A 24,188-nucleotide genomic window follows, 5' to 3' on the forward strand; every position below is an offset into this window, starting at 1 on the left:
TCAGCTAACCTTACAGTATATTTTAATATTAAATCCATTTGTGCCAACTTGTTTCTATTCATGCATGCATATAGGAGCTGATGAATATTGGGGGTGTGCAAAAGGCCAAGGAGAAGGCAGGACACTAAATGTGCACACGCAGTCATCAATATATATGTTCCACATGTATTTGAATAAATTAACATGGATAATTGATTTTTATTGCCTCTGTATGAACAGCAACATGGCTGAATGTCATCACCAGTGGAATACTGGATGGATATGAATGATATTCACCAGTCAGTGTAAACCATGGCGCAAAAGAAGGTATTTTGTACATAGTGTGTACAAAAGGGTGCAAGGGTGGCTAGCCAGCTAGTGCCAGCTAGATTTGATTCGGATGTGTATTGGTGGCTAAACTAGCTTGCTCACACATCAAGTCTGATTATGAAGGCCAGACAAATTCTGCAAAGCTACAAGCCACACAGTTACAACTAGCTGCTAACCACCCCCAGCATTGCAAGGTAAGTAGAAAGCTATCCACACATGATCTTTTGTATCCTCTTTTGCATCGTATCTATTAGTTGGAGTGGATAGACAAAGATAATTTCATCAGCAGAAGGTGGAACAAAAAAGATGCCATAACACGACAGTGATAAAAATCAAAAGAAGCAGAGGTTTACTTCTAAGGCCCCGTTCACACTGGAGAAAGTTAATCCAGCTGGAGTGGGATTGAATCCAGATAGCCTTTAAACTGGATACATTCAGACCTATTTTCAAATCTGACATGCTATCACATGCGTGTCCGCGCTCAATCCGGCTTAATCCAGTTTTATCCAGTTTAATCCGGCTTGTTTGTTGTCCTCCAAACCGCTAGGTGGCGGTAGAGTCTGTTTGCGGTAGGACCGTGTGTGCGCATGCATCATCCACCTCCGAGAGGTGGATCGAGATCTATCCAGATTCGCGTTGTTCAGACTCAGAAAAACAACTATCCGGATCCGAATCCTGCTCTAGCCAGATTAAGTTCCCCAGTGTGAACAGGGTCTAATAAGTGCTTTAATGTTTACATTAAAGCTTATAATACAAATAACCTTGTTGTGAATTGTTCATTTTCTGTTTCTTTCTTACTTTTTTGATGGAATCCCAGCTAATATGTTGTTTATTTTTGTTTCATACTGTAAGATTTAAAATATTTGAGATTAAGCACAAATTTAAATAAAAAGCTTACATATTCATGTCAGCTTATTCAAAATCATAAGGAACAAGCTGAAGAAAAGCCTACCTGATGATACAAAGCGGGAAAGAAACTCCCCCCAGCCCTTTCATCTCTTCCTCATTGGGCCCTTTGCTGCCCACTCTTATCACTTCAACTTGTCCTCAGGCTCTTTTCTCCTCATTTCTCCCCTTGTCTATCTCTCTCTCTCCCTCTCTCCCTCTCTCCCTCTCTCTCCACATCACATCTTTTCTTGTTTGTTTTATTGCACTGCCTCCTCTCTAGTGGTGTTGTTGTTTTTTTGACTGAATCATCACTGTTTCTACCGAGATGACAAAGTGTTGTGCTCCTCTCTCTCTCTCTCTCTCTCTCTCTCTCTCTCTCTCTCTCTCTCTCTTTCTCTCTCTCTCTCTCTCTCTCTCTCTGTTCCAAGTTTTTTAAAAAAAAAACAGCATATAAATAAAGTTTTCACAAGAAGCCAAGGGAGGATAGATAAAAGCTGCCAAAACAAGTGGAATTATAGCCGGGGCTTGGCTATCACGACAATGACCCCTGATCTGTTGCATTAGACTGTGGCCATAAGATAGCTTTCTCAACCCCATCGCATTTATTATTTATCTGGTAGGAAAGAGACTCTGCTCTCTCTGTTCTTGTATAAGCCTCTCCCAGCAGTCCAAGCTCATTCACTTTCATCAGACAAATCTTTCTCAGCTTCCCTATACGGCTTCCTCTCTCCTCGTGGCCTTCACCTCTGCAAAGCTCTGGATTTTTTTTTTGCACTCATTCTCTAGTTCCTTGAAGTTGTCTTGCACTTTCCAACATTTCAAAAAACAATTCCTCCCATCTGACAATATATGATGTGTGAGATTATATGTGTGTGTGTGTGTGTGTGTGTGTGTGTGTGCACCACAGGGGCCTAATGACAAGTAATCTGCAGCAGCAAAACACATTGTTCTGTCAACCAACAACAATCCCACTTGTGTTTTTCTATTTGTACTCCTGTCATGTCAAACACATACATACTGTAGCTATAGCAAAACACTGTGACACCCATCTGCGCATTTTTTTTTTCTTTGTCTTTCATGTCAAGCCAAGGCTCATCTTATTCATCTTATGGTGTTACTTCAAACAGCAGCCTTAATATTTAAATATACAGCAGCTGGAGTGGATGGGATGGGTGGAGGTGGAGGGGGGTGGAGAATATAGCCATCAACATATGCACTTCAGATATTTACAGTTCTTTAGGGTCTCACATTAAGATTCTGCACAAGGCAGCCATTTGTAGGCTGAAAAAGTTGGCTTCATGCATTTTTAGAGAAAGAGAGCGTAACCCCAGTTATTCTCTGGAGCTACATTTGACCAGGCTGACTACTGGCAGATGATTAGATTGAGTCAAACGCACACAAAAATGCAGCAACGTAGGATGTAATGAAATTGATAAAAGTGAAGTGCAACATTTGCAAATTAAAAATATCATGCTACGAACGCTCAACTGAAAAGAAACAAATTAAAAGATGGACCGCTCCTTTGAACAGCCGCTGAAAATAAAACCAAAGCTTTTCAAAGGGCTGTAATTCATATTCATATTCATATGTGGTCCGTATGTCAATGCAATGCATCAGTCGGAGATGTTTGGCATTTATTCAACTGTATTCAAGTTTGGGAAAAAAGTTCTTTAAATTATATGTTGTGCAAAGTCCTCATACCTCAAGTACCACATGACATTTTGAAGGTGGTTTGAAAACAAAAGTAAGGACGTGCCTTTGGGGAAAAGTCAAATATGGGCTGGTTTGGGTTTAAGGTGTGGAGTCTGGAGGCTGTGCGGCTGCAGACTAAATCCTGACAGAGTGCAACAACACAGCCTGTTCATCCATACGAGATAGACGACACCCTGCAAGGCCAAACAGCACAGGCACCAAAACAGTGTGTCACGGCAAATGATCCATGATATTGACAAAGGGGAGGGGGTAGATCAGTGATCGCTGCTGATGAGCTCAGCTGATGGCTTTTCATGGCACACACGTTCGCAGGTGATTTTCCTCGCAACCTTCCCCTGAGCTGTGCAACATTTAGAGTGAACACAGGTGTGAAGACCTTGATGCAGTGATCTGGCTAACCTTCCCTCTCTGTGTGTGTGTGTGTTTACATGACTGTTAATAAGCCTGATGTGGCCATTAATGCTAGCACTGCCGTGGGATTTTTAGCACCATAATTAGTATCTTTCGTGCAATAAAGTCGAGACTGCAGCTGCGTGGCATCACGTTAAACAAACCTGTACACACACACACACATATTTGCTTTCATGTCAGCCTCTTTGTCTTTGAAATGTCATAAAAAAAATAACACAAGTATATTGTTGGTCAGTGACATAAAGGCCAAACGCACAATATGCACACACAGACAAGCACACGGACAAAACAGACCATCCACTCGTGACAGTGCTGACATTTGGATGCCCTGCTGTTATGACTAATCATTCAAAATTAAGTCACAAAATCTATTCCCGGCTTCACCTCTCACACACACACACACACCCCAACCCCTTTCCTCCCCTCCTCCACGCTACCTAAATGTCAGCATTTCAATTGGGCTCATTAAAACCTCCCTTTTTTTGGTGCCTCTGTGGCTAAATAGTATGCTGGGATGCTGAGAGGGGATAGAAAATGATGTATTGGAATGGTAACAGGGATGTTTTTCTGTTTCAATATCATCTCTGAATTGTTTTCCCTCTTTATATCCATCATTATCCCGTCTACTTTCTTTCTGTTTCCCTCTTAATATATCATCGCTGGGTCTGTGCATGGCAGCGGCTGTGAATCATGCTGTGGCCTTTCCACTGACACAGGCCAGCTTGACCCAGTCTGGACAGCGGCGGGGCTAAACAGCATCCATCATATTATCACTCATCTGCTTCTATTGCTAGAGTGAACAATCTGGAATACCGTATACGTATGTCGGAAACACATAAGTCAGGATGTATAGACAGGAAACATGAGTCAGCAGGACGGCAGCGGTTGTACAGCAAGATTATAAAATCCTAAAATCCTTGCTGGGTTCCGAAGATTTCCTGATGTAATGTGCGCAACAAGATAATGAGGCAAAGATGGAGCATTACACAGTGAGTAAATCAGATCTGTAGGAATACAAAATGCAGTCTTGAAACACAAACAGTCCGGTTATCAGGAGACAGGAAAAGAAAGGAAGACACAGCGCAAAGAACCTTTGAGCTAAATCAGCTGTGATGATCACACATACTGCACAAAATCTGGTACACAAACAAAGAAAAAAATATATAAATAAATATTTTAGTTGAATTCACTCACATCACTTTATCTGTTTTGATTCAGTTTCAGTGTGCGTGTGTTTGTCACAGCACGCAGCCCTTTTTTCTTTAACACAAACAGTCATTACCTGCCCAGTGTAAAAATAAAGCAGGCAGCCAAAGATAGTGACCGGCTGGCTTATGAACAGTGATACCAGCAGCAGCAGCAGCAGCAGCTCAAAAGCAAGATATTTCACTCAGATGTAAGTCCAAAGTCAGCTGTTTTATGAGCTACAGAAAAAATATATTAAAATGTTACCTAACATTAATTTTACAGTGTTCAAACTACAGAAAACACTTAACGGAAATGACTAGTACTAGAAATATGATTATTTACTCCTGCTATAACCCTCTTATCAGCAGCAATGGAAGCATGACACGGACAAGTTCCTTAAGCATCTCTGCCATCTGTGCCTGTTTGTCCACATATGTAATTTAGTATTAAAAAAAATACAACAAATACTTCGTGTTTGTGGTGAAGGCTATATAGAAAACAGCTCAGATTAGCCTAAAAGCTACAAAGTGACACTGACTGCCTGGCTCTGACAAACTAATAAAATGTGTCTACCTGCCTAAGCTTAATAAGCACCATGTTACATTTCATGTGTTTTAGAGATACTGTACTCTGATGTTTGTCACAACTTTGTCGTCCTTCTTGCTATATTTTAAAAATTCTATCCATATTTCTATATTGATATTTTCCTGGTTTTCAAAGAAATAAAAAATCAAGCATGATATATGTCGTGTATCAATGACAATTAGCTAAGTCATTTAGAAGAATATCATGCAGCCTGAGAAATTACACTATCGACTAAAAACTTGCAGTTCCAATTTGCTAATCTTTTTCTTGATTGATGAACTGCTTCTTTCTTTCCTGCTCACTCATGGAATTACTCTTTGAAAAATGTAATTAGCTATAAATAAATAAATAAATACAACAAGTATGTTTTTTTCTCTCTCTCTCTCTCTCTCTCTCTCTCTCTCTCTCCTTCTTTTGATCCATCCATAGCTTTTTCCAATGTTACAGATCCTGAAGAGAGGAAGACAAAGAAAGATAAAGGAAGCTACATTTTCTTTAGCCTTGTCATTAGGTTTCATCTCATCAAAAGGAAGTCGCACCAATCAGAACACGTGTGTGTGTTCATGTGCAGGCATCGTAATGTATGGAATGTTGTTGTTACGTCTGAGAGTGAAGCCGTCGGTGCAGCTTTGTGTCTGTGTGAGCGCATATAGCCGTTTCTGCGGCTGCCTGCCTTTGATCACAGGCGACAGTGTTAATCAGACGTCTTTGTCAGGACCCCAAACATGCGACACGTCGACGGAAAAATGAAAGATGAGAGAAACCCTAAACACTACTGGTATCAGCTTCACTCACAAACTCTGGCTTGACGGCATAGTTGTCATGGAAATCACAGCGGGCGGCCTGTTCTGTGTTTGTGTGTTATACTGCGAGGGGGAGGGATGAGTATGTAAAATGGATGTTGTTGTTGTTGTATGTGAATGTGTTTGGGTAGCCTATGGGAAACAGTTAGTTAAAGGCACCAAAGGGGAGGGGGAAACACCAACTCCCCTTGGTCTCCTCTGGCATTTCAGTCACATTTTTTTGACTTTTTGTCCCTCAGCGAACACCATTTTTCTTTCCTCCCCTTCATCCTCTCCTCAGTTTCTGGCTGTTAGTCAGCATTATGAGGTCAGAGAGGGGAACTTCGAAGTCTCTGGCACGGCCTTGGGGCAAATTACTGCCGTCATTGCCAGCTTTGCTTACAGGGTGGTACCAGCCTTGCCAGCATGATTAATGCTTCAGCAGAACAGTTGACACAATATGAAGTTGCTCCGAGAAGATGGTAATATTTATGAACAAAGGGGAGTCTGTGCAGAGTACACATGTGACATGAAAAATATTGCCAATTAAAAAAAAAAAAAAAAAAAATTAACCTAATCAAAGTGAAATGAGACATGTGGCTTAGAGGACCTCACTCACATGCAGTTTGGGCGCCTTGGGAAAAGAAAAGAGAAAGTGGCACTTCATCTGAAATGAGGCTCATTCCTACAGCTAGACTTCTTTTACAAGATTAATTAACAGATCTTTCGGATGTGCACTCTTTTAAAAGTGCACGTACGTGTGTGCCTTCCTCTTTTTATGTGTGTATTTCAACACAGCCTGCCAAATGTCAGCAGTGCACCCAATTAGTTAAAGAGTCCAGGCCCACACACCTGTCTACCTGCACTGACAATGGCTCACGGCTACACGCATATATTTACACATTAATTAACCAGCTCAGGCCATTAATTAGTTAGTCAGATAACTTAATGACTAGCCACTCCACTGCCGGTTCAAACGGCAAGGAAGTAAAAGGGGGGGGGGGGGGGGGGGGCAGAGAGAGAGAGAGAGATTGTGCAAACATCCACATGCAACACGTGCTCCACATGCTACTGCAAATATGCAAAGGACTAATGAACGCTAACGTATAGTTATATGTTAAATTCACATTTAAAAATGCTAATTTATCTCCATTTGTGTTCAAGATCAATGTATTATTCACTGAATTGAAAATATTGGATAAGGTCCTTCAAGGCCACTGACTTATCAGTCACTCCTTACACAGTATGCGTGTCACTAACTGTAGAACGATTACAGCATAAGGGTAAAATATCCAAACCCCTGTAGCCTCCTTCAAATCAATTACACTCAATTTTTCAAAGGGCTTCTTGCGTAATGTATAATCTGCACTTTGTTACCGTGGGGTTAATAAGTCATCGTGGCAGCGAGAGTGTGTGTGAGGTTACCTCTCTGTCTTTGAGAACAGCCTGGGTTCTGTAGAGCAGCAGAAGACGAATGTCACTGTCTCCCAGGCTGAAGTTACTCTCCAGGATCTGCAGCACATCGATGCGAGGTCGCACGGGCAGGGACGCGTCGCCGCAGAACGGTCGCAGCCAAGCCAGGAGGTCGTCAGAAGTCACGGAGCTGTCACTGAGGGATGAGGATGGAGACAGACAGCAGTCAATTCGAGGGAGAGATAAAGAGACAGAGATAAGTTGCGGAGGTTATTCAGAGATGTTATCAAAGACTTATCAAACAAGTGGATTTTTTTCATGGAAAGACAAAAATATTTTGCATATTAAATGTTTATACACACACAATTTTCCTCCTTCTTATTAGTATCATTATTGTTTTTATGCATTTATGTATTTACACTGGTAATACTCTTTTTGTCTCCTAGTAGTAGTGCTGAACAAGCTGATTTTAAAAAAAACAAAATTAAACAAAAACACCAGCTTCTCATTGTGAAGATTTTTCCTTGCCTAAAAATCAAATAGAATATCTGTGTTTGTCACAAGTTTGACATTGATACACTGAAAACATACTCAAACACAGGTAGGTGGATTTCACAAATATCTAGAGGAAGAGTCATCAACTATAAGTCCTTTTTCAATTGGCCATTTTTGATTGACGATCACAAAGAAGTCAACTATTGTAAGGAATTACAATAGGATGTCCAGGTGCGTCTCATTTCATTGACACTCAGCAGGTGTACATTTCAGACCTTGGACAAAGCTGAATAGAGTGTAAGGAGCCTGACAAAAGACAGAGGATCATCTTTGAAGCCTATATGATTAATGTACAGCGTGACTAATCACATTCATCTTGTTCTCTCAGGGCAAGTTTAAGGTCAACAAAGAAAGTCAAAGAATGTGTTTCTGTTTGTCTATGTTTGTGTGTGTATGTGTTTGTAAAGAGATGTAACCTACCCACTCTGCACATTGTTGTGCACAGCGGTCACCATGGCCTCCAGGACCCTGAGGGGTTGTGGGTAATTTGTCAGGGCACTTGTGTCTCCACTGTAAAAAAAACAAACCACATCTTTATAATCATCTTACATAATACGCTAATGAAGATAAGATTTTCAAATTAACACAATGTCAAGGGACAACAGCTGAGGAAAAGTAAATCAAAGGCTTTCGTTTTTAGGGATGCTGTTAGTTCAAAAATACGTCTGGCAGCGAATCAGTGAAGCTAAAACAGCTCTGTGAAAATTAACCATCACAAAATATTTTAGAGACAACACACGAAAGAAACAAAAAAACATGTGTGTATCCATCTCCAGCACTGTGTCGCTCTACAAGTTTAGAAGAATAATAAAAAATAGGTGTTAATGAGAAAGGCACACAACACAGAGTGAGCTCAGGTGTAATATATTTTTTAGTGAGGCTGTGGGTCCTGCTGCTGCATGTGTGCTGCCTGTTGGAAAGCCATTTTTCACCCAGAAAAAAAGAAGGGGGAAAAAAAAAGGTGATTTCCCCAGACTCGACTCCACTTTGCTGCTGGGATTGTATCCATACACACAAACATGAAACACATGACATAGGCCATACATTCAACAGCAAACACACACACACACACACACAATACGCACACATGCGCAAAGCATAGTAATGATCTTGCAAAAGGTGGAAGAGACGACGCAGCATTTTCTTTTTATTGCATTATACCGCTTCAAACACACACACAGAATAACACAGAGTAGTTATGACAGATACAAAAGATGGCCATTAGTGTGAGGCGCAGGTACGCCTGCTGCACCACACTGAAGGCTTTGCAAAAAGCCAAAAAACAAGACTGGCTCATTCATACCAGCCAAACACAATGCTTTAAGGAAGCCCTGCAACGGTGCACATGCATCACATGCAGCTTACACACACACACAGACACACACACACACACACACACACTCTCTAAGCATAAGGGATATTTAAATGCAAGAACGACAAGTGACATGTTGAAGAGAACAAAAAAGTGTGTGTGTGTGTGAGATGATGAGATCTGGAGAGGAACAGCTGTATCAGGCGGCATTAATTATAAAAAGATAATGAATCAGAAAAGGGAAACGTGCACACATAAAAACGGTGTGTGTGTGTGTGTGTGTGTGTTCACATGTCTGAATGTGAATCCACTGTCTGTGCATGTGTGTGCGTGTTCGTGTGTGTGCTAATGCAGGTGCCATTTATCTGCAGTACGCACCATTGAGCAGCCATAAAAAAGCAGGAAATGAGGCAGGAATATAATCAAGGGGATTGGTGGTCATTTATCAAGCCAATCAGATGACCCAATGATATCTGGTCCTGCTCATTGGTCCATTAGTATAAGCTCACAAGGTTGTTGGGGCAAAGAGGATGAGAAGAAAAGCTGCTGCCTTCCATTTAAGTCAATGTATGATGAGGGGTTGATAACTTTGTGGCCTAAGGTGTGTGAGGTGATCGCAAACGTGATGTTTAACACTTTGAGGGATTAAGTAGAAAGTCAGTAGCTTTCATGGTATTTCTGCTTCATGTAGTTAAAAGTCAGCACACTTATCTCCTATCTTGCTCTCAAGGGCTTAACTACCAGTGAAGTCCATGAGGAGATAGTGAAAGTGGTTGAATGGTCTATGGAGAATAGGTGGGTGGTTTCAGAGAGGGCCTGGAGGATGGCCCTCATCCAAGAAAACTGAAAAAAACCCATGGCACGATCTGATAACATAACGGTGTACTGCTACAGTATGTATCTCCCTGATGAGAAGCAGAGATACCACTAAGATATGAAAGAACAATCACAACAGTAGAAAGTTCCAAGACACATCAATGAGGTTCACAGACCGGAGGATGACGCCTGCTTTCTGTATGGAAAGGGACAGTGAGAGGGGTGGCAGTGTTGCTATGGACAACTTCCTGGGGATCCATGGTGCAGGCTTTGGGAAGGAGGGACACTCCATGATTGAGTGAATGTAGAAGGGGGGACTGTGTAAAAGAATGCGTTCTAGGTTTTCTAAAATTAAAAAATTATTACATTGTTAAATCAATGCACAGTCATGCTCAAAAGTTCATTTTGGAGGAATTTTGGTCCATTCTTCGTTGCAGCATTGGTCCAGTTATTGAGGATTTTGGACATTCTTTTATGCACAGCTTTCATAATGGTCTTGCAACATATTTCAATTGGGTTGAAAGCCTGGAGTTTGACCAAGTCATTCGGCAACTCTGATTCTTTTATTTTTCAGTCAATCTGAGGTAGATTTGCTGCTGTGCTTTGAATCATTGCCCAGCTGCCTGACATAATATTGACCAAGCTAATACTAATAATAATTTAGTTTCACATGAAGGTTTAAAAGAGGGGCCACTAACTTTAAACCATGACTGTAACTTGTTGCAATGCGTCTAGTTTACTGTTTCCTAATAAGTTCACATAACATGCCGCACCCAGCAGTAACCCAGAATTTGCCCTTAAACCTGGTGGCTCTGTGGACATGTCGAGGTGAATTATCTCTCCCTTGCTTTTTGGATGCTGGGAGCAGGAAAACACCAATAAAATACTGTGAGCCCGACTCCCACAGGCAGCTACTGTAGATTCAATTCAACACTTTAGGCATTTGTTTTGACAGCATTCTTCCCACTAACATGCTGAGCCCAAAGTGGACCAATGCACAGTGTATTTTCAGTTAACAACCAGCAAAGATCAGGTTGTAGGTGGTGTGTGCAGGTGGCTATCAGTGTTTCATAAAGCGGATCATAAAGCCCGTTTTTCAGGAGGATATATATATTTCACTTGATCTGAACAGTTGCAAAAATACATATATTTTTTGCATACATATGTATGTAATGTGACCAGGCAGGTGTGGAAGGTGTACACGTACATGATAACGCTGTTTGGCAAGGCGTGAAAGATTAAATGAAGACAAAAGGAAGCTACATATACTGACCTGACATCTTGGTTTTTAGCCTTTTAGCTTGTTTTTTTATGTTTGTCACGGAGAGAGCGCTATCTTTGGTAGCACGCAGCACACAGGACCGCACTACAAGTTGTTTATGCATCTACATTGTTTTAGTGTGAGATATTTCTGCTTTCCCAAAATAAGACAATAGCTTTAGTTGGCCCTCAATCATGGCCTAGTTACTCAGGAAAAATCCACAGACTACACAACACATCGGGTTGTGTAGTGTTCTTGACTAACCAGGTCATGAAAAAGCTTGCTTTTGAGTTTTTCCATTTTTTTTTTGTTGGCAATTTGTGCACCACAAGGCATCTAGTGCCATCTAGTTCCATTATTATATTGGAGAGGAGGCAATATTGGCAACTCACATGGCGGAGATGGATAAACAGCACTTCAAGATACACTGAAAATATAAAAAATGTTTGACTTGGAGGTGACTGAACTTTTAATAAACTTATAAACTTCTGTTTTGTACTTCTAATGTAATTTATAGAAGGCTTCATTTGTATAATAAAACATTTATAATTGTGTTTAAAATGTCAACACATAAAATGTGTTTTTTTTAATAAAAATTTTATTTAATCATCTTCAGGTTGCTAGGCAACCAATGTCCTGGAAGCCAATCTAGCTTGCCACACAACTCCTTATTGTTTAAATAAGATATTAATTACTGAGCTTTAAAGAGTGATATATTTACTTACTAACCTAATATAGTATTACTCCTGGCAAGAAGTTCCAGAGCCTGTATGCTCCATGTTCTGCTTCTCATACGTTTGTGTTTCTGTGCAAAGATAAGACTTGACAAACAAAAAAAAGGTGCTAAATGAAGAAAGATAGAGAGAGGTAATACCTGAGAGCAGCCACTACTTTCTCCACTGCATCCCGAAGCACAGATTTGACAGAGAGGTCAAGGGGTCCCACCGCCACGTGCAGAAGCTCTCCAATGAGCCCCAGAGGCTGTCCATCAGTTGCCATGGTGACTGCTAACTTACACACTTTTGACCTTTCAGAACGGGACAAATTGTAAAGTTGACTGTAGTGCTGCAGCTGCTCCTGGAACAGAAGCAAAACAAATAAACAATTAATAACAGAGCGTGAGGAACATGAGTTTCATTGCATGTGAGGCAAAAATATGTATTCTATAAGAGACTCTGGTACAGAAGGCGTGCTTTCCTTTCCTGCATAGGGGACATTAACATTCTTGGCAGTAAGTCAAGTCTAAGTAAAGTCAGAGGTGCACTGTCACCGGTCCTGTTTGCAATATTCATAGAACAGAATATAGATATTCACATGGCATCCCATCAATTTAATATTCATGATATCCGGAAATAATATGAATATGAATATCAGCTAAAGTCCAAGGAGTGTCTCTTCACTGTCGGACCATGAAGGTCTGATGGATGAATGCGGGACTTTCAGTTAGAAGCAGCAATGACAAGAATAAAGCCCTCGGTTTCAACCTTAGCTATACTCGCAAGAGAGATTAGGCATGAAGAAGTAGCAGGGCTTTCAGCAGGGCAACTGGTTTAACTGAGAGTAGCTTGCTTAAGCATCGATACTAAGCAGTATAGTGTCAAGTATCAACCAACTAGCCTGGATGCATCTTGAAGAACTGAAAAAAGTTTTGGACAATAATAATCTGGAACACCCTCACACTTAAAAATCAATGGATGATGAAAGAACAAAAAGCATAAAAATGGATTTGTCTTAATTATGTTAATAATGCATGCTACTCTTAAGTCTAATTATCATGATTTTCATAGCCATATGTTACTAGATTAGCCATATCAAAAGGAACATTAAAAAGGATTTGCTCTGCTACTTAGGAATGATATACTTTGTCCACAGCTACGTCCTCATTATTTTTACTCTCATTACTTTTTACTGCTTCTGGACACTAGCCCATCATTTCAAAAACCCATTACCATTGTACTCTGCAGTATATCTACAGTATGTAATTTTTGCTCTCCTCATCACAGGTCAGGTCACATGTGGTAGATTCCTCCACCATCCACCATTATTCCCAACAGCTGGTCACGTACACTTGATAAATGACTACAGTATAGCCAAACACAGCCTCCTGAGCTCATTCTATCTTCCTCTACCTATCTGCCCTTTCCTGGTTCTTATATCCTTTTTGTTATCTAACTCCAAGGATACAATTGCTTCCTCCAGCAGAAGAAGGGACGGTACATAGAGGAAGGGTATGGTGTTTTGTTTTTTTTTGTGTGTGTGTGCACCTCTGGCTCTGAAGCTCTGCTCATATCATCTTCTCTGCTTTTTAACGCAGATAAAATAGGGCTAAATATTATTGAATAGTACAATGTGCAGGTCAGATATGACAGCTTTTATGGCCATTGCATGGTCGCATAGCAACGCTCAGCTTGACCAATCATAATGTCCCCCTCTGTCTCTATCCCCACATTCATTTTGTGTATACACAGAGCCACAGCGAGGTGACAGCGGGGTAAGTCAGTGTGACTTTGCTTAATGAGATACAGCATGGTGGACGGTATACACGTCCATACGGCTGGGCTCATTTCAAACAGCAGCCAATAGATTTACATTAATATACCCTTGACTGGTCCCTGTGAGGCTGAGAAGAGCTTAGCGGAGCAGAACCGTCCCAAAAAATACACAACACACACACACATAAACACAACCACTGAAAATCAAAGTATATGCAGACACCATCTGTATGGCTAACTAAAGGTGACCTCATGAACCAACAAGGGAATAAAAAGTGAGAGTGATCTAGTGTGTACATTTGTCACAACGGGGGAGAACGAGTGAGTAAATCATGCTGGAGATGTTTGGTCAACTCGCCTGTTAACTAACAACAAATTAAATGTGTCCCATGTGGATGTATGTGGTTCACTTCATTTATTTTAAAGGTAGGGTAGGAGATTTCATTCTGATGCACTTTCTGTTAAATTAGTATAACTTCTCTTTACAATCCAATAGCAACCAATTAGGCAGTTTCGCATTAAAACGAAGAATATGAATCATCTGTGGAAGCTATAAAACGCTAAAAACATCAGCCAATCCTCCGGGACAACCCTGTGTGGAGTATTGGCTGGTTGTCACTCTCTTCCTGCTGTGCGCGCACCAGAGAGGTACGTGCATGATGGCCGAAGTCACAGACCACAGCTCGTCTTCAGGTAATGTGCGTCCATGTGATTGGGAGGCGTGGCTTCGGGGTGAGCTTCGAGAGAAAGGGGCATGTGTTTACTTTGGAAATCTGGCTGACTCTCACTGAGTTTTCCAAATCTCCTACCCTACCTTCAAGGTAACGAAATAATTAGCTTCAATCAAAGAGAGAGCATTCTTCTCTTTTAAGTGGCCTGTTTCTGTAAAGGAGCAATCTTTGTTCTGAAAAAAAAACTTGTTTATAAAATAACAGCTAAGATATCTAAGGCTGACTGCACACTAGACAGTAAAACCGTAAAAGACACTTGAGTGTTACAATAATTTCACGAGTTGGTCTTTTATCATATTCAATTCAGCCCTATGTGTTATGTGTGTTTTAATTGCTACATTGTTCGTGAGCTGCGAAAGCATGTAACATCCAGTTGGTGCCGCTTCCTGGGCTGCTCGCTCTTATTGGCTATTGCATGGAGGCTCTGATCAGAAGCAGAAAAATGATCCTATTGACAGGTGGCACACAGATTTTTTTTTTTTTGCACAAATAATCAGTTGCAATAAGACATGAATTTGACCATGTTACTGCAAAACTGACAATAAAAAATCCTCCCGGGTGTAGTCAGCAAGTTAGCATTTTATCTTAATCACCATTTTTTAAATAGGTGATTACAAATTTCTACAAAAAAACAACCGGATTTATTTTAAAATACAGTTTCTAAGTTTTAGAGACTATGAATCAATGAAGAAAACTCACTGTCTGGCTTCAAATAATCACATTTATATAATAAAATATAACAAATGTGTGAAGTGTCTGGCAGATGGCGTCTACCTGCTGGCTGTCTCTGAGTGACTGAATGAAGGCATGACTCAGGGTGTCCAGGTGGGCCTGTGATTGCTGCAGGTGTGTCAGGGCCTCATCAAAAGTCATCCCTGCTGGGTCCGTCCCTTCTTGCTCCGCGCAACCGTCACCACCTCTCTTCCTGCTCTTCTCACCCAGCTGGCGCAGGACTTTAGTGGCTCGCTTTATCATCTCCAACCTTGTCTGGACGCTCAGCTGGACACACAGAGTGGAAAAGGTGGGAGGAGAAGGAAAGAAAATTAAGGGGAGGGAGGTTGTGGTCATATTAAAAGTAGAGAGAGAGGTGCACAGCTTATATGGATTCATTTAACATATTGAAGAGAGAAGGTATAACCGAAATGATCTGCATTAAAATATCACAGGACTTGAGTGGTATATGTGTACGAGGAGTGTGTGTGTGTAAGTGAGGAAGATCATAGCTGCCAGCCTTGCAGTAATTGATTTTATTCAGTGAGAGCAGGTTAAGCATTCACAGGGAGAGGAGAAGCCCTTTGGCCACAGGAGGTTTTACTCTCTTGCATGAAAGAATACAGGCGCTGACAAGCCCAACATCCACATTCTCCACTGGACCTAAAAAATCATCTCACTTCACCCTCCCAGTATATGCCACAGGTGCTTTATTGCGCATTTGCTAGATGTCTTCACTCAGGCTGTCAGACCTTTTCTCTACCAAGACAGGACAGGTTGATCCAGTGCATCTATGCAATATGCATGGCTTTCTGTGTGGACCCTATAGAACCAGACCAGGGTATTCATAGACAAGGCTGATCACAACCTTGGACAATATGTGAAAATAGGTTGAAGGGCACCTTCACTATAGAGGTTCTAAGATCAATACTTCAGAACTGTAGGGTGTATTCCTTCAAAACATATCTGTTTAGCTTGGAATATGATAAGTCCCAGTCTTCTACCTCCCCTGTTGGCCTTGTAGGAAATGGATCAATCCGTTGCAGGGGGTAAATGGGGGACTGAAAGGTCAGATGCATTCCTAACAGTGAAGAGGGCTATGGTTTTCTCTTTGAGGGTTTAAAAGGATTGAAAAAAAAATGGGGAAGAAGAGGATGGTGAGAGGAGAAGGGAAAGCAGTGTGTTACTAAGAGGTAATCTGCATGTTAAAGACCACAGAGGGGAAATGGTGCCTGCTGGGAATTGGAGTTTAATTGGCTCTGAAGTAGAGAGGGATCAATTAGCTCACTTGAAATTGCCAGGAAAGAGAGGGGGGGGCGCACAAGACAAAAAAAAGGGAAGGTCTGGAGAGGAGTGTTGGCTGGGTGCCAGGACGGAAAAAAGGAACAGTGGGTTACTATTGATAAGGTGCACTGAGGCACTTTAAGTCGACTGCAGGACAATTTTTCATCGTGCTGTAATTACGTGGCTGACATTTCTGGTGAAATTTCATAATTTCTTTTATAAATCATGACTGGTATGTGCTTTGAGGCTACATAGTGTGGATGTGAACAGAATAATATATCTGAAATTAGGAAAGGGGCTTTTGACGTTTTCCAAAATTGAGCCAGAGGCATTAGGGTAGGCCGGCTAGACGATGAAAAGTACAGAGTGAGGAATATGACAGTTTGATGTAGTGACTGAAAATCCCCACAATCCTTCCTTTTACACAATATGAATCCTGCCTGGGTGGCTGCCTGGAACCAACTACCTTCTGTGCTGCAATTACAAATTGTCTGTCGGTCTGCCCAACTCCCACCAGTTCTCTGTCTGAGACAGTAATAGAATATAGAGGCTCTTTCACTCTGTGCTGTGTCATACTACTTCCTCGTTTCTGTCTGGCTCTTCTCACATGAAAAACATGGCTTGGTGTTTTTTGTTTTGTTTTCAGCCTTACATTATTGGCTGCATCAGGAGTGAAGGTGATGCTATCCAGGAAGTGGACGGCGTCAGCTGGGACCAGCCGCTCCAGGTATTTGGCGCAGGTGTCGTAGGCATGGAGGTAGTCTTGGTCGCTCTGTGGGGGTCTCTTCAACAGCTGGGGGTCTCCTTTCCAGAAAAGCTTCTGCAGCCACACTGCATGAACTGCACTGGAGGAGACAGTTCTCCCCGAACCGCCGGGTAAAGGCAACCGATTGGCAAGTTTGGAGATGGACAGCACATTCTGACTAGTCAGAACTGGCTGAAGAGTGGCCAGTGGATCCAAGGATTCATCAGTCAACTTCCGGTAGTCCAACCCTGCAAACATCACAGACATATTAACATATAATAATACCTTTGTGACCTAAAAGTAACAATCCCACAGCTGTTTAAGCTTAAACAAGGCTCCACCTACTGTGGTTTGCATTGTATCCATATCTAGTGGTGGTGATGGCTTTGTTCAATGTGACACTGTCTCATACATTCCATACTTTCTGCTTAACAAAGGTGCACATTAAACCAGCTTTTAAGTTAAGCCATGTTAACCAAATGCTCTGACTCAGACATCAAGGTATCAAAAGAGCATTCTGCTTTCAATGCACACTCATCCAGTCATCAAAGAAGATAAAATAAATGAACAGTCCTTTTGATCAGGCCACCGTCTTCCACCTTCATGTTCCAGTTCTGATGCTGAAAACATGCCAACCACATGTTTTCAGAGGTGGATGGTAGTTAGCATGGCCAAACACCCTGTGCATCTGCACCTCTGCCTCATACACAGCAGGCTGAAACTCACTGTGTTTCCTGGCACATTGAAGCATAATGAAAAAAATAAGGTAGTATATGAGCAAAGAGAGATAATATGTCTTATTACTTAAGCTGCAGTTAGTAACAGTCACCATTGTTTACTAGTTGTGATTTTGTGTACTCTCCTGCACACGGTTGGTGTACAGAATTCATGCAAAGTTATCAATGCTTGTGCTGTATCCTTTATGTGCATCACTACGCCGTTGGACCACTTTTAGTAGGGACTAAACACTGGACACTGAGAGCTCAACACACAACATGTTTAAGAACTGATCATTAACTTACGAAATAGATAGTTAGAATTCTGATTTTATTTTATTTACTTACTATTTTACCTTACCTCTAACCTGTTATTATTTCTGATCATGCATGGAGCATCTGGAATGTAAGCAATTTCCACCTGGGATTAATAAAGTACTTCTGATTTCCGATTTCTAACAATGTATGTATTTCTCTATGTCATTGTTAATTTATTTTATGTAATTACATTGCAAGATGCATTCGATATGTAGGTATGCAGTGAATGCTCTGTTGCTGTATTATGACATGTGTAAAAACATGCTGCTCAGGAATTTTGTATGCAGAGGATGTTCAATATTCCATTTTATGGCAGAAACGTGTAAAGAGAAATGCCCAGGAGAGAGTAAAAGGTTGATGTGAACAACAAAGATTGCATGAGACCCGCGTGCAAGAGTGGTGCTGTCTGTCTGCATGCAACCGTGTTCAGTTTGACTGTGGAACTGTCTGTGTGCATCATATCTACCACTGCAGTGTGTGTGTGTATGTGCTCCCGGTCTCTAGCGCTATCAGACAGACGCATTACTGTGGCAACACCACGGCCTGTCTGGGCCTTAAATATTTAACACCGCTCTGCCTGTGGGGAGGGCTCTGTCAACGCCGCTCGGTTTACCTCACACAATCACACACTCTTCAGATGGAGTGTGCACACACACATACACAAACACACACAATACTTTCAGACAGGCCCAGACGGACACTTAAACCGCAGATACGAGTTACATGCACTTACACATGTACTCTCTCTCCCCTGCCCCACCCACTCCTCTTCCTGCCTCTGCAAGCAGCATCTCATCCCCTTCCTCAGGAGAGCCCACTCCTAACAGTCACCTGGTACTGTGTCTGAAATTGTGACGAATATTGGACACACACCACCTGTCTCTTAACTGTCTGAAAGCCTCTGTAAGTACATCTGGATGTGTTTGTCTGTGTGGGTCTATTCAGGATTGCAAATGAGTCATTTTGAGTGTGTGTGAGTGTGTGTGTGTGTGTCTGAGTCTGATAGTGTTTGTTAGTGGCCCTGGAGACACTGCAACAGCCTGGGTGTCAATTTCGCTACAGGAAGTGTGAGCCTGTGGATTATATTTAAACAGTGTGTGTATTTGTGTACCTGTGTCAGTGAGTGAGAGACACACACCGCAGAAAAAGAGTCAAGAAGTTAAGAAGATCTGCACGAGCACAGAATTAGTGAGTGTGTATGTATGTACAGCGTATGTGTGTGTTAATGTGCCTGTTAGTGTTCATGGTGCTGCAGGTGTGCAATTAAATCCCTCCTTTAAACAAACCGGAAATATAAATGTACCACCGACCACATGCATGACGCAGTGAAAATGAGAACCACAGCTCAGCAGGGTGGTGGTTTTGTCTCCAAAACCAAAAACACAACTCTGTAGAATAAATTAAAACTAAATTCCTTTAAAGCCACAATGATGAAGATACTGTAGTAATTTAAATGCACAAACACTGCCTTGTTACAGGGGATGGGTCACAGAATATTATCCCATTGAATAAGCGCTAAGCTAACTTAGAGATGAAAAAGCAACTGACAGTGTTACGTGTCTATCCACATTATTTACCAGCACACAGCCCCAGGTTGATGCTGTGTAGAAATCTGAAAAACATAATGTGCTGAGACAATTATTGCCATGTTGCCTTTACCCTCTTGTTTGTTTAGACACTATGCCTTACTGTAGAAATATTTTAACTCATCAGTTAAAAGTCAAGTTTAGCCAACAGTCACTTTCTTCTTATCATTGTGAGTGAAGCTATATTGTCGCAGTGGCAGCGTGAGCTTAAAATAAATACATTTTTGCCGTTTTCCATGATGTCATGATGTCTCAAAGGTGTGTGTATGTGATTTGTGCTTGTGTGTTAAACAGAGACATGTGTCACCGGTAAAAGCTGTGTGTGCTATCAGGAGCAGAAGGAGGAAGTGAGGCATGAAAACACAGCTGACACCCAGCTGACCTTTACTGAACTTCAGCGAGAAGTGACACCACCTTCAGTCGTACACGACAAAGTTTGAGTCCTCTGGCCCGAAGCGCTGACCCGTTGACATGCTGCAACCTGGTCATGATGTCCTTGCACAGGACGCGCTGCGACACTGTCACTCAAGCTTTGTTGTAGTTTTTCTTAAACTACAAATGTGTTTAATGTGAGCAGCTTTGTCTGTTAGAAAGTGTTAAGGAGCTGAAATAAAAGCAGAGAAAAATCAAAAAGAAGAGACCAAAATAGTTTAAAAGTCAGTACACCCTCTGTTAATGTTATGTTGGAATGTTAGAAGACTGAACAAGTACAGTTTGCTTGGAAAGGGTGTCAGCAGAAAGCCTCCTCTGTCTGAAAAGGTGGAGGTTCACAAAACTGCATCTGAACAAACCACAGCACTTGTGGGACATGAGTGGACCGTGCACTCCTTTGTACACCAGAGAATTCTGAAGGCCAGTGTGAGGCCATCTGTCGGACAGTTTAAGCTGGGTCAAAATTGGATCATGCAACAGGACAATGATCCAAAGCACAGCAGCAAATCTACATCAGAATGGCTAAAGAAACAAAAGGAATCATTTTGGAATGGTCTAGTCCAAATCCAGACCTCAACCCAACTGAAATGCTTTGGTGAACGTTTAGAGGACTATGCATGAGAGAATGCACAAAAACCTGAGAGCAATGAGCTAAAGCAACGTTGAAGAGGAATGCATCAAAACTCCTCCACACTGATTTAAAGTCATACAGGAAAACCAATACTTCAAGTTGTGAAGATGTCTTCAACACAAAAAAGTGAAGTATTAGCAACTTTTTTGGTTTAATTTAAACCTTCAGCTGTTGTGTTTTTAAAGACTCAAACTCAAAGGTCACCTGTCTGCCAGAAAGAATGTCAGTATCTCTATGTGAGTCATCAGTCATGTCAAGGGGGATTAAGTTCAAGTCCTCAATACCAGACTTGATTTCCTGACATTAAAGGTTTGAGGTTGATTTTCTGCCAATATCAGAGGTGGATTAACCCTTTAAATACCTACAACCTCTTAAATAGTTTTGCAAAATTGCGCAAAAATATGTAAACAAAGAAATAAAGATAGGACCCCTCACCGTTAGCAACAGCTCGAAGCTTCTTGAGCAGTTTGACATGAGTGTCTGGCTTGATGGTGGTGGTGACGTACGGCTCACAGCCTGCAGCGTCCAGCAAGGTGTAGTAGTACAGCAGTCGACCCAGGTCGGTGCCTTCCACAGTGGGAAGAACATATTTGGTCATGTGGCTGTGAAAGGCTTGAGGGTTGCACTTCAAAGTCTCAAAAAGGCCAAGGGACTCGCTCCGGGTTTCAATATCCTTGGTGGAAAGACTGGAAAGAGAAAAGGGACAAGAGCTGAAAACATCTGCTGCAGAAAGTATCCATCACTGCACAGGATGTGCACACTGTGGCATCAAAAAATGAGTTTTCCACATAAGCAGCAGAAGCTATTTGTTACTAAAAGAGAAAAAAAGAGCCTTCATCAACAGAACAATCAAAGCAGGACAACAACCAACACTGGAGAATATTTGGTTGCAAAATTATTTCTGAGAAACCGCGGTGCAAACGCAGCATAACAATCCGCTTATCACCAAAGATGCAGTCCCTCACAACAACAAATGATGAGGGACTTGATCAGTTTTGACATAAAAAAGCACAACAGTGAGAGAGGATGAAAGGACAAAAAGAGGAAAAGTAAATGGAGGCAGCAGGCATGAGGTGGCAAAAGCAGAGCAAAAAAAAACAGTTTTTAAACATATTGAACAGACTTTACTGTACATGTTTTTAAACAGGACTAGAAGTGAATAGTAGCAGGTGGTCTGAAGGAAGGAGAGTAAGAATGTAAAGAACACAAGGAAAACACCAGAGAGAGGGGAGACGAGGGAAAAAATATCTTAGAGCACCACGAACTAAAGATAAACAAGGAGAGATACAAAGAACGGAAAAGGCAAAGGCAAAGTGAAGCTTGTTGCTGGTAGTCAGCGAGGGGCTCAGAGCAATCTGAGGCTGTCTGGGAGTGTGTTCGTGTGAGAGGAAGTCTGTTTATCTGTCAGAACGGGACAACATCAAAGAGGACAATGTTTCCTCTGGGCTCTCCATCACAGCTAGCTGGGAGGCTTTCGCTAATGGAAAAAAAATATAGAGCGGCAGCAGTGCCGCTGACAATAAGCTCAATAATGTAAATAACACTAATCATCCTCACAATAGGGGGGCTCTAATAAGGCAGAAGTCAACTCAACAACTAACTCAAAGTGAAGACTCACTTATTCACTCTTCCTCTTGTCTCACACGCAGGCAGCCTGCTATCAAAGAGGGATGTTTCAGTATTTAGTGACTGAAAGCACTATGGCAGGAGAATAACAGCAAGCAAAACAACAGCAACTGTCCAGGTAGGAGTGTTTGAAGGGAGTTATCTTTGGCAGATGCACACAGGCTGAAATATATATATACACTAGCTGTGACTGGCAGTGCCCAGTTTACATGCCAGGCTTTGTCCTGCTTTACTTTGAAGTGACAAAAGGAATTTTGTGTCTCTCTTTGCTCAAGTTGGAAACAACCCTCATCTTCTTTCTCCATCAGGATCTGTGTCTGTGATGACTCTATTACCACTCATCTACTTTAGTGGCTTAGCTGCGCCTGCTCACTCTGTGTTAGTCCTCTCATACATGACACAATTCCCCACTCTATCCTTGTTTTGTTCATGTGGCTCCAGTATCAGAAGCTTGTCATTACCATCATCGCTTGTTTGTTTCAAAAGCCAGCTAGAGCACAGAACTTGATTCATCCTGACGGGGTGTTCTCCTCATTCTCAGATGCTCTTCCTCCCTGCCGTCCCTCGGGTCTTCCCCCTCCCCCCCATCTTACATTACCATAGTCTGTTTGTTGTCTCACCCATCATGTCCGACATAAAACCAGCAAGCCTGCTAATATTCTTAAATTGGAAGGCATATTTAATTGGAGTCGTAATCAGACAGAATTAAACTCCAGGGGGCCGTTTGGCAGAGTGCTGATGATTATTAAGCATGTCATTGTTGAAGGAATTCGTGCAAGCTGTATTTCATGTTTTTGTAATCTGTGCTGCTAATTTGTTAACAAATTACAGTCCAGCAGGGGGGTTGTGCTTTGGTGTTGAGGAGTTATGTACAGGTCAATGGCACAAAAAACAAAACACATTATTTGTTTCTATCTAAGATGTATTGATCAATTTGTCACACACCATCTGCACACACGTGTGGCAGAGGCATTCCAACCTGCTGTTATCAGGCTGTATCATGCTGTAATACCAGACTGTACCACTAGATGGGACAGTGAGAAGCTATGGCATCTTGAGGCTTCAGTGCAACACGAGAGGAAGAAGATTAAGCTCCTGGCAGAGCTACTTTTCTCCTCTATAGTGGTCATTTGTCAATCATGTTGATTGACTGCTTGACAGTAAATGGTCGAGCATGGATCTCTCTTACTTCCTTTCCTTCTATTAAATCCCTGCACCTGTACTCTAGCCTCAGCTGCACGAAGCTGAGATTACATAGCTAAACATTGTTTTATGTGTATTTTGTTTCAGGGGAAGAGGCTTATTCAAAACTATTACAATAATGTGGGAGGTCTACAGTGCAATGTGGCACATTTTATCCTAAAAAGACAAGCAAAAACCTTCTTCCTGCTCCTCCCCTGATTCAGACACTACAGTACACTGTGCACCAAAATTACCACTATCAAAACTCACAGAAACCTACATTCACAACTTAAATCTCATTTTGATTCTGATGTTACCACACAGTAAATAAGGAAATGAACCAGATTCAGTCAGGTATTCTGTTACAGTACTTGTCAAACCATACCAGAACCAAACAAAGGTTATACAGTTGTGCATAACCTCTGTTTGGTCCAGTTCCTCAGGGTCTCCCCCTTAAGACTGCAGGAGGAACGCCTATGGTCACGCTCCAGGCTCAAACCT

General features: G+C 41.7%; 1 protein-coding gene across 1 annotated transcript in view; it reads right to left on the reverse strand.

Moving 5' to 3' along the window:
* The window catches only part of nbas (NBAS subunit of NRZ tethering complex), a 130,764-nt gene that overhangs the window by 26,825 nt on the left and 79,751 nt on the right, over positions 1 to 24,188 (reverse strand). The window contains exons 44-49 of the mRNA XM_028397428.1: positions 21,315 to 21,565; positions 17,104 to 17,444; positions 15,231 to 15,455; positions 12,108 to 12,310; positions 8,265 to 8,354; positions 7,302 to 7,485 (exon numbers count right to left, since the gene is read on the reverse strand). Coding sequence (XP_028253229.1) covers positions 7,302 to 7,485; positions 8,265 to 8,354; positions 12,108 to 12,310; positions 15,231 to 15,455; positions 17,104 to 17,444; positions 21,315 to 21,565 — 1,294 coding nt within the window. The remainder of the gene's footprint in view (positions 1 to 7,301; positions 7,486 to 8,264; positions 8,355 to 12,107; positions 12,311 to 15,230; positions 15,456 to 17,103; positions 17,445 to 21,314; positions 21,566 to 24,188) is intronic.

This window comes from Parambassis ranga, chromosome 24, assembly GCF_900634625.1.
Source record: "Parambassis ranga chromosome 24, fParRan2.1, whole genome shotgun sequence".
Taxonomy (NCBI): Eukaryota; Metazoa; Chordata; class Actinopteri; family Ambassidae; genus Parambassis; species Parambassis ranga.